Here is an 11,804-nt window from a genome sequence, read left to right on the forward strand (position 1 = left end):
CTTTCCCAGTAATTCAATTCCGAAGCAAACACTGCCACAGAACTGACAGAAACAGATACTCCTTCTCCGGTTAATAAATTCAAAAGAGGAAAGATCCTCTCTGTCTACGTTTATTTGATTTCAATACAACACACATAGTTTTTTTTTTTTTTAAATATAAAAGATAGGGGGAATTTCTAATGATCAGTAAAAGTCCTACTCTTCCTGCTCCATAGAAAAGAGTCTGTTACAAGGCATGAAGTCACAACAAAAATGTCCGTTTGTTACTGTTTGAATCTTTGACAGTTAAAGCCTCAGGTACTGTAAGCAAATACAAGTGTGACTGTGTGCAGTTGTGTGCACACAAAACTGCTGGAGAAAAAAAAAAACAGGGATAAAAATTATTGCTGACATGAACATGCGGGGACAAAGAAGAGACTTCTCTTGCAATAAGTCAAGAAGGAGAAAGGACACTTCCTTTCTGGCTAGATTTGGGTAATTTGAGCCAAGTAACCCAATTTAGATAATTTCATTTCACTTTCTCCCTGGGCGATACAATCTTGAACTTCCTGTGTTTACAACATGCAAAAAGTGCAGCTGTTTTTTTTTAGGAAAAATGTAAAAACAACGCCTCCTCGGAGTTAAGGGCCTACCTGCTTATCTTGGAGAGAGTGAAATACTACAGAAATGTAAAAAATGCTCGGTGCTTGTTATGTTGCCTTACTGCCCACACACTGTCCTCTCTGCAAGGCGTTTCTTGTTTGACCTGAGATTGGCTTGACAAAGGATTCAATGTGGAGCTTTGTGCTGGTTTGGTGCTATGCCATTCCCATCCTTTGACATTTGAGCTATTTTTTCCCATAGAAAATTGCTAACAATGGCTGGTGGGCAGGGTCAATATGTGCCCCTTGGTGCTGTGTGGTGCACAAACCGGCCATAACACTGCACAACCAGACCGACTGGTTCTATTATCACCACTATCTTCCCAATCATTAGGCCCCCATTGTTAGCCAAGATACGGAGGGTGAGTTTCAAACAGAGCCAAAGAGCAGCCTGAAGAAAATAAGCCTGTGTAATGAACTCTAATATAGCTTTTGGACTTGTGAAAGATAGAAATGTAGGTAGAAATTATGAAATCTAAGGATCACTGGATGAGGATACTTTTCTTTCAAATCAAAGAGTTAGAAAAAAGAAGTTGGAAGGAATAAACGGAGTATAATGGATCTAATATCAAGAAGAAAACGGAGAAAAAATACAGAATGTAAAGTGTAAACAGAGAATAGAAACAGACAGGTTATGTAAAGCATTTCGAGACAAAAGGATCCTTTGAGGGACAAGTGAGCGCAGGAGGCAAACTGGCCAATGCACAGGATATAAACTCTAAAACAGAGGGACATTTGAGCCACTGCAAGGAGGACTGAGTTTTTAAAGACTCAACAGTTAAAGTGGTTGAGGGAGGGGGGGGGTCAGGTTGCCAGTTGAGGAGCTGTGGAGAGTCCGGCAGAGCCATCAGAGACCGAGCAAGGCTCTCAAGTCACGCACGCTCCTCCACAAACCAGGAGGAATGTTGGAGAGCACATGGCCGCTTCAGACATGAGAGTCAACAGGGCAACTCAATCTGCTCGAGTCAGTCTGCAGGGCTCGCTCGTCCAACCTTGCTGCTTTCCACTTAGGCTTGACTTCAGTTTATGAGCCTCAACCTGATCCAGGAGCTCCCAACTAAAACACTGCGAGACAAATGGAAAAGAGTGACAGGAAGTTTCCCCAGCACTTTCCCACAGCTTAACACCTACAGCGGGATAAGAAACGACACCAGCATGCACCAGACGAAGTTGGCGTGTTACTCCCCGTATCTCCAGAGCTTCCTCTGTTTCTGGACAAAAATAAGACTAAGACTGTTTTTATTTCTGGAAGACTCTGTGTTGTCCAAGTCGCTCCCTGGGTTGCTTCCAGGCATCCGACAGCAGCGTATAGTTACAGTTTGTTTCTGTGACATCTAAATGGTGGAGATGCACAGTAAATAGATGCAGTAGAGAGCTGTGCTTCTGTCTAAATCCATATAAATACATGAGTCAGAGTGAGTTACACAAAACGTAGCTTACTAAGCAAATAACAGGCTTCAGCGAGCGACTACTGGAAATCTGAATGAGTGCCTTATCTACTTCCCGCTGGTTCATATTATTATGAAACGCCAGACTTAGTTGTCTTAATCTCAAATAAAGATGGGCGAGGGAAGGGAGTGGGTGGCTAAAGAGCTCACCATGCCGTAGATGGACAGAGCCAGTGGCAGTCCAGACTCGGAGCCCCAGACAGCCCTCTTCACCTCTGACCACAACTGACTGTCTCCTCATGTCTGCTCATCAGGGTGGGGTCCAGGAAGAGGAAAAATATGGACTCAAGTGGACTGGAAGCACCCCCGCCAAGATAATCAAGGGTAACACAACAACACACGACAACGCACTGAGCTTAAATCTAACTATGAGGTCTCCTGTTTCAGAGCAGCCAGGCTATATATGAAACAGCAACACATTTCACGAACACGCAAATGATCCAACCACGAAGGAAAACACAGGGTCAGCCAATGGGGGGGCGGGAGATAAGACCTACAACTCTTTAATGAAGGGTACTGTCTGAAAAGGATGGAAAAAAAAAAAAAGTCAGGCTGCTGATCCCTGTTAGAAAGTGGATCCAAGAAGGAGGCAAAGAAAACAAAATGAATATGAGAGCTGGACCGACTATGTTTTCTTTAAGCATATTTACTGAGCGTATTTTAGGCCCTCACAATGAGAAAGGAAACCCCTATCTACTTAGTTTAGGTTGTGTACCAGCCTCTGTGCCAGAGGTGACTGGATATGATTCAAGAAACATTTCGGGGAAAAAAAAAAGAAGAGGAAGAAGAAAAAAAAAAAGAAAAGCAGGGTAACTGAACGTCTATGCCCTCGCCTGAAGGACAGAGGGTGTAAGCACAGATCCATCAACTTTTGAACCTGTTTCTGACACAACTGCGCATCCCTTTCACCGTGATTACATGTGATGTGACTAACCAGGTCAGATGAGCTGAAGGGATGACGCCATTGACAGTAAACATGGTTAGGCCACTGTTTGTGAATCAGGCTTCCATCTCTGACATCATCTAGAGATATACTCGCCTTTTTATCAACTAATATCCCCTGCCAGTGCTATTGTTCGGCTTTCTCCTCTTCCTTGGTAATGAAACACAATGAGAGGAGACAGGACAAGAAGCTCAGCTGTTGCCGTCATGGGACTGCAGGGACTTCCTTAGCACTTCAGGAAATCAAAAACTGCAGTGAGCAATGTCGTTTTTTGTTCCCGGGCTGTTACGTGTGACATGAGTCTCCGTGTGTGTGTGTGTGTGTGCGTGTGCATTTGCGCGTCTACTCGAGCATTGTGTTTGCACATAAGTGGGTTCTAGGTGTTTTTCTAGCTCCCAGGTAAGACCCGTGGAATTGAGAGCGGCAGAGTGGAGTGTGAGAAAACACTGCCCCCCTTTCTCTGACCGGACATCTGATCACCCTGACGCTCTTTTGCGAGGTAACCCGAACCAGGCAATCACAACAAAGCATGAGTCCTCCACAAAGATGCTGGAGGTTTATGGAGCGAGCCTTGCCACCTCTCCCAGTGACAGGGACAGGGGAGGAAGGGAAGAAGGGAGAGAAGAAGAAGAAGAAGAAGAAATGTTTTTATAACAGGAGGAGAAGTAAAGGTTTCACAGGACTAAAACCAGCCTCTCCTTATCTCCTCCCCTCCCCCTGCTTGGCCTTGTTTACAGAGCAAATACAAACAAGCCCTGTTGCAACATTTAGGTATTAACCGGCACTAGTAATGCACTTCATTTACATGTAAAACTCTGTGGTCAAACCACATTTTTGACAAGTGAAACCTCAAGGTGAAAACATTCTAATTCAACTGATGAAACTACAGTAAACACAGGTTTCTATTTCTGTGGTGTCAAAATGACGGCCCCTTCAAGGACCCACAGCACCCACAGGTCTTTGAAGGGGCCATCTTCCAAGGGGGGGCCTGAGGAATAGTTTAATTTCAGTGTATTTAAATTCACTTTACAATAGAAGAAAACACAAAAGTAATTATTACAGCAATATATTTTTTACAACAGCACTTTTAATTTATTTGTCAGTGTTCGAGTATGGAATCTAAACAGTATAATATTTAAGACAACCCAAAATATCTTTTCATTTCAGGGACATTTCATTTTCAAGGACAGACAGGGTAAATACAGATACATCAATTTCGGAGGTGCTCTCAGACAGAAATCAACCTCCCTTATACTGCGATTACACGGCAAAATCACTTCAAAATGCTGTCCACGGGTAATGAAATTAATTTTAGGAGCCTCCAAAGTTTTTAAAAAACCCTGTTCTCTGATGAAAAAATAAAACATGGAAAATATCTTCTAGCCCATTTAAATCCTTTACGTCTTTTATTTCAAAAGTCAACTTTAATCGTAGTCTAAGCCTACAGATATCCTTATTTAAGGGTCAGTCAATGCTTAGTGATATTCTAACGGCTCCAACATTTCCCAAGTAACATTAGAACAAAAACGGCTAAATCCCCATGACACCCGCTTGATGGCTGCAGTTAACATTAACACAGTTTACAGCTGTGGTGTGAAGCTTTGGGCCTCCACCAGTCATCTCTCCACTCCGTCTGCAGTGTGGAGGCTCACTGTTGCCCCGCGAAATCCCACCGTCACCGTCCCATCTCCAGTCTGATCTGGTTCTGAAACCTCCACATCAGTCACATGAACCCACTGCTTCTGCTCTGTGACCTCTGAGTCACTCTGTTACAAGAAATAACTTTCCCCCAGTCCCTGCCTTACGATACTCAACCAAATGGGCATTCCAGAGCCAGTCAAAGCAAAAGAGACGCTGGTTAGAAGCCATTTTTGGGGTTGATAAATCTTGTGCCACCTTCCTGAACCCATTTGCTAATCTATTTATTTACCCGGGGACGTGGGAGCGATCGACAGAGGTGATAGCACGAGTCAGGCCGGGTTCAAGCGAGAGACCATTATCATCAGAGGGTTCTTTGAAGCCTGACTTGTTACGACCAAAGATTAAAAAAAAAAAAAAAGCAAATGTCAAGAGAGATGTTCCTCAAGCTTCAAAAGTGCGAGAACCTTGAAGTTTTGAATTTCACTTGTTTACTCTAGCTTGTCCAGGAAGGGTTTTTGATTGATGTTCATGATACAAGCGTCCAAAACAACCGTGACGTCAAACTATTCTGCAAATCCCACCTGGCAAAATCCTGTGACCAAAAATATTGTCCCGTGTATTTGTTTTTAAACAGGAAATTTCGGGGGCGTGGACGGCGTGACACAGGCGTAAGTCAGTGTTCAAGTGAGTTCTAAATAAGCCACCTCTACAATCGGTCATGAATCAGAGGAATTCATTCATTCCTGTGCGGCGAACATCCTGTTTGTTCTCCTCTGTGCATCCATGCAGCGCCCAGGGAAGCCCCAGCCAGCAGACGATATACACAGGGAATGTCAGGAATGCAGGTACATGAATGCCTCAATAACTCAGGCCAGCCAGGCCTTTTGACACACTGCCCAGTGAGACTGCTGAAGGTTAGCTGAAGAGAAAAGACAGCCAATCTGAGCTTGACCTGTGCAGAAATAAAAGCTTCGGCACACAAATAAACACAAGGACTTTCCAAAGCATCTATTTCTGAAAAACCGGTCAGCGTTTGAGGGGAATACGGTGAAAACCTAACAAACAAGCGCCAAAACCAAAAGTAAGTCAAAAGGGGAATTTACTATTGAATCACTGAATCATGCTGCTAGACATACGTCGCCAAAAAGCCCCCGCCCATTTCCCATTATTTCCACACACACGATTGGCATCAGTGTCAGCGCAGTTCTTATCACTGACAGAAAGTATGAAAAAGCAGAAATGGGAGTCATTTGCTAAATCAGTAGATACAATAATGATGTCATTATGCTATTTAAGGAGGGCCTGAGAAATAATTACATCATTTCATGGGTGTGCATGTTGCCGGCCGGCTGGAGAGGTAGCGTTAAGCCGTAATCCATTAGCTCTTTAAACGGTCTTACGGCAGTTCCTCAGAGCGTCCACGTAAAAAGAGTGCAGCAGCACAAAAGGCACCAGGGGATGAGGCCCCTTTTCTAAAACAACACTGACTGACAGAGTCCCCATTGTATTGAGGAGGAAACCACTTCTCTTAGCCAGAGCCTTGGTGCAGCTGCAGTAGAGCAGCATGCAAACCCCCACTGACACGCACAGATGCACACACACACACACACACACACACACACACAAAGACAGACACAGCCACATGCATGCACACACATATGCACGCTAACACACACACACACACACAAACATATACACAAATGACAAACACATGGAGTTTATTCACATATGCGAATAAATCCACAAGCACTCACATTTGACGATGTGAATAAACAACTTGTGTCATACAAAGTAGCTGTTTCTGAGGCTGGGGACTCTACAAAACAAAAATGATGTAACTGTCAACTCTTTCCCGAAAAAGTTTCCAGAAAAGTTCACATGCATGTTTCGCTTTCATGATAAGTCCTCCTGACTACTCTGCAGCAGCAGCACTGGAGCGATCTGTCGACTCTCTGGCTTAATAGAATCAGCCACTCAGGTGAATCTCATGAACAAACAATCTACGTTCTATGTGGGCAAGCTATATCTGCACAGTCGTGGCCTTTAACTTGACCTTTGCTGGCGAAATAACTGCAAGGGGAGAAGCACTAAAAATCCCAATAAAGCCTAAGCCAGATTGGGAATTGTGGCCTGAGGGTAGAGAGAGCCAGGTGGACAGTCTGGTGCTAAACCCCCCGCCTGCACTGCTGCTCTAAAACCAAGTTAGCCATGTGCACTCAACTCCCATAATCCCCTTCTTCCTAGGAGCTAGTGGTGGGTGGCTGAGCCAGATGTACACTCTCCCAACTTGAGTGACATAACAAACATACAAAGAGTGCACCCTCCCAACACACACACACACACACACACACCAATTGGTGTCCCTTTAGAAAAGTGGAGTGGCGGAGATGACAGGAGGGGTGGGAGACATATGAAACACATAAAAAAAGCAACCATCCCTAAACAAATGAAAATGATTTAGGTTTTATGTCCCATAAACACATCGCACAGCTTGACTCCATTAGTTCCACTTGAGTGGCATCTATCAGACACTGCAACCCTCAAGGATCTCTTAAATTTTTCGTTTTCACGGAATGGTGATGTCAGACCTTTGTCAGCACTTTCTGATTGATTTCACTTACTGTTACTGCCTCTAACTTTATTTTCCCAATAAGTACTGGTTAAACGTAATGTGTCATGCCAGTGTTTAGTGGGACGTCACTGCAGAACAAGGAAACCTCAACCCGAGAAGCTGTAAGAGCACGTCTACGAATGATGCAACTCGATGTCAGAGCATAATGGATGTGGGGAGCTGAGCACAGTCAGACAAATCGGTTAGGATGATTTCCAATGCAATCAAGTAGTGAAAATAATCACATGTTGCTCTCCAAACAGCTCTTAAATATGTGTGCGCTGTTTAAAAATGTTGGTAAAGTCATTACAACCCAGAACAGTGGCAGACAGCCAGTTCAAAGGGAATTTTCCCTCTCTCTCCGAGATCTCATGTGGCCTCAGCCTAGACTAGACCACAGGAATCCAGCGGTGGATTGGTGCAGGGCTACTTTGAAAAAGGATCCCAGGCAACCAAGGCCTCCACACGAGACGTGCACCTTTGAAAATGGTGCTAGCATCTCACATCATTTTCTTAAGGAGAGAGTCATATGGAGAAGGTTAGCTTATAGGCCAGACCCACAGCGAGACCGATTTCTGGGAATGAAAAGGTAGGAAACACAGACTGGGAGAGTGAGCGAGAAGTTCCACTTAAAATCCCACAAAGCCATAAGGTCCAGGGATAATTAAGGTATTGCAGGGACAAAGAGAAGTTTGTGGAAAAAGAAACAACTACCCTGAGAAGGCTATCTCTGTCCTTGAATGCCAACCCTGGAAAGCAGTGCACAGATATGACCTCTGTGTTGTGTGTCTAAATCTCTCTGTGAGGTCTAGGTAGGCCTGCGCTGGGCACAAGCTGAACTAATAGCATGTTATGCGCTAGTAACAGCCTCCAGGAACACATTTCTTATTGTAACGGGAACTAACCACAGTGGACCATTGGCTACAATGCAATTTCCTCTGTAAAAAGAAGGGAGGAAAATGCCATGCAGTTGTTTCCAGCCACAAAAGACAGAGTTGAGGCGGCTTCTGAGGATGCTGGACAAAAGAGACCCAGGGAGATGCCTTTAGCACATGCTGCCGGTTAGATTTGACCCAGGCATTTTATTAGCGGACCGCATGAAGTAGTCTAAGCTAGCCCAGGGGTCTCGTCCCCTCTCCACTGCCCTCACCCAACTACAGTAGAGTGATCCTGTTAAAGTCATTAGCCCGGGATATAACTACACTGGCAGAGGCGGCGCCCATGACATCATTATGGGCCGCTGTCATTCCAGTGGGACGTCTGCGAGCTGCTTCTGAGAGGTGGAGGCAGTCCCACCATGCAGACGCAGACACATACGTACATCCATTTGCACAAGCATGCCATCATGCAGCTGGAAACACAGCGGTGCAGAGGAGGGGAAATTACCCATTTCTAAATAACCAGTTATGGAAAGTACTTTATTTATTTAGGCTACCACCATGTAAATTCAGTCTCTGATAACAAATATTAAGGCAAGAAATGAGCTCAGTTCAGCTGAGAGGAACAGCAATCTGAAATCTGCCAGACTGTTTTTGGCATATATGAGCATGTGGAAGGGGCACGGTGACCTATGGCCATAGCCAAGCTGCAAAGCCATAGCCCTGTCTTCCTGACAAGCTCCAAGCTCAAAGACAGGGGCTTTGATGTCGCTTTATCTCAAAACAAGAGAAGGCAGCACCGAGAGGAGACCATTGTCCGATAAGAGCACTAAAATATACAAGTGTGTTGTTCTTTCCCACAAAGTAAAGGAAATCTGGAGCTATCAGGGTGAGGAGGGGTGGGGGGCGTAAGGGAACTCAAAAAGTCCTTCCCTGTTAAAAACAAAACTCAAATGTTGAGGCATCTTGCACTGAACTCTTTTGCCCTGCGTGGCTGAACATAATAACAGGGATTGAGTTTAGCTGTGTGTTGCGAAGCGTTCTCACAACCCAGTCTGCTCTGAGCCGGAGCAACGTGTATGTTTGATAAAAATTTATTTCCAGTCATTCTTTATGGAAAATGTGCAGGCTAAAAATAATTGAAGGTGGTTTACGCGTCAGTCATGTGGAAAAACTTTGTATTCCTCTAAAAAATGGCTTTTTTATGGCCACCCACTGACTCATGCAGTGAGTCCTCGGTGTGAAAAGCTGTCATAATAACTCAGACTTACAGTGTAGTACAGTGTAATTGTCATAATAGCTGAGACGCAGTGCAGCAGTCAACAAGTAGGATTTGAATGGCTTCTTGCTGTGCTTGTCTTTTGATATGATGGCTTTGCTCCATAGCCACCGATAGCTCTGGCAGGTCCATGATGGCTTTATTCCCAAGTGCGTGCAGAAACATAGGGAATCCACAAACGATTCAAGAATTACACTTCCTAAATCACACTAGGAAGTCTCCAGCTCTTTGTTGTACGCTACTATAATTAAGGTCTTAAAGAGCTAAAAATTAAAGCTGGGTGTGGCTATGCTGAATTTTGGAGCGAGGAGTACAAAATAAATACTTGGGAGAAACCCTTGAGTGTCTATTTGACAAGAATTACATGGTCAGGGAGGCCGGGCCATATAATTGATGCTGGTGTGTTGCTGGGGTGTTGATTAAACACAGTGCAATACACCACTACTCTGAAGAAAGCAGCTCTGAGTTCATTGAGCTCAATGTTTTTTTGTGAGGGGTGCATAGAGAAACCAAGGCTGAGAAAACAACCAAATGTAAATAGCATTCGTCTTGTTAACATTGTAGTGTTGTCATGAATAATAACAGACTGACACAGGAGAAGGAAATCTAACAAGTGTTTAGGTTGTCCAAGCAAACCCAAATCCTCTTCTCCTGTGCTCATTAAAAAAATAACATAACAAGGAGCTTTGAATTTAGTGTGAAGTCCCATCTTCTGATTGGACAAATTAAAAATTAAAAAGTTATTTTCTGCCTCATAATTGCTTCAGGATGACAGTCTCGGTTGACACATCAACTGGTGTCAACTAGTAAAAGTGGGTGTTGACTGTGTGCTCAGTGTTACAAAGCGCTCAGACAGCTCAACTCTAGCCTGATAGGGAGAGGAGGAAGAAGAGGAGGAGGAGGAGAGGAGAGAGAGGGGGGGTAAAATTACCATCTCTCGGGTGTGGGAGTTTTGGGGGAATTCAGAAAATGTTGTTTTCAGATGGTGTTAGCCTGCACTGAGCAGCTTTTGAATAAACACAGGCGAGGAATGCCACGGTTCGCACTTCAGCGTCTGTCAAGGATAATGTCACGGCTCTAGAAAGTGTCCCCGGCCCTGCCATGCGTACACCATCTACCTCTGCGCCTCTGCGTTCGCCAAACGCCGAGTTGTTTGACTTTAGGGGAGACAAAAGAACCGCAGGAGAGGAGAGGAGAAGAGAGGAGAGGGGGGGAAACAGCAGGCAGAGAATAAGGGGCGGGACAGCACAGGTCGGATTCATTTAAAATATCAGCAACTCATCATGGACGATTAAAAGAAAGCACTCGGGTATCATTACGCATTACTGTGCTCTCCATAACCCTTAAACCTCTTTAAAACCAGAGCAAAGATAAGCGCTTTTGTCATATGACCACCGAGCAACCATATGCTGATGAGTGGGTTAATTAGATCACTCCTCTGAGCCTGAAATGTGATTGAGACTATTTTAAATAAATATTTTCTACAGCCTGTTGAATCAAAACATCAACAATATTAGACGCTTGAAGAATAATAATAAAAAAAATAAAATAAAAAAAAAAAAAACATGAGGCGGATGTAAAACAACACAGAATATTTAAGAGGTGTTAGTTTCTCAGATGGGGCAGGAAACTGAGCTGCATCATGACAATCTGAGATATTACTTACCAAAACAATGGCAAATTTCTCCTCCAGCTCGGTCGGGTCCGGCATGGGCACTTTGAGGGGCATGATGTGATGCTTCATCTCCGACTGGCCGTCCACACTTTCAATATTCCCCATTTTTGCTCCCAAATAGTGCTAAATCCTCTGATCACTGGGAATATGAATCTTGATCTTCTTTTCAGTGGTATTCCGATAAAGAAAAAAGAAAAAAAAAAATCTCGCCCCAAGTACTCCAACAAATTCAACAGCGCATTACTCCAAAACCATCCACCGAGATCAAAAAGCTGACAGCGCAATAGTCTGGTATTATACTGTCCCGAGATGCCATTTACACTTCCTTACGCGTTTAGGGTTTACACTATATTCAACTGTACTTTCCCTTCAAAGTTTCTTTCAAAAGTAGAAGTAAGGGTACAGTTGTTTTCTATTCCAAAGAATCGTTTCTGATTTCCCTGGCCAATCCATTACTTACTTACAAATTTCCCCTCGCTGCAGATAACTTTCTGATCCAGAGCAGCAGTTTTAGTTGCTGTTGAACTTTCTTGGCTACGATGTGTTTCCATTCATTATTGTTGTGTGATCCTGATTAGTCTCTCCGCCGCTGCCTCCACTCAGAAGGTAGGTTTTCTCCTCTCGTCCCACCCCTCGCTGAAAACCTAGCTCTGCTATTGGTGCGACGACCTGCCAATCACTCCGTGCC

The 11,804-nt window shown here is 44.2% G+C and overlaps 1 protein-coding gene across 5 annotated transcripts in view; it reads right to left on the reverse strand.

Annotated features, from left to right (window-relative positions):
• The window catches only part of fmnl3 (formin-like 3), a 30,559-nt gene extending 18,899 nt beyond the window's left edge, over positions 1-11,660 (reverse strand). For 3 of the 5 annotated variants that reach the window (XM_030056610.1, XM_030056611.1, XM_030056609.1), the window contains exon 1: positions 11,108-11,221. In XM_030056610.1, the coding sequence (XP_029912470.1) occupies positions 11,108-11,221 (114 nt within the window). Of the gene's footprint in view, positions 1-11,107 lie in introns of all 5 variants that reach the window. The other 2 variants (XR_003928504.1, XR_003928503.1) reach the window with 1 other exon arrangement.
• Between the last annotated feature and the right edge of the window lie 144 nt (positions 11,661-11,804).

Source organism: Myripristis murdjan, chromosome 7 (genome assembly GCF_902150065.1).
Source record: "Myripristis murdjan chromosome 7, fMyrMur1.1, whole genome shotgun sequence".
NCBI classification, from domain to species: domain Eukaryota; kingdom Metazoa; phylum Chordata; class Actinopteri; order Holocentriformes; family Holocentridae; genus Myripristis; species Myripristis murdjan.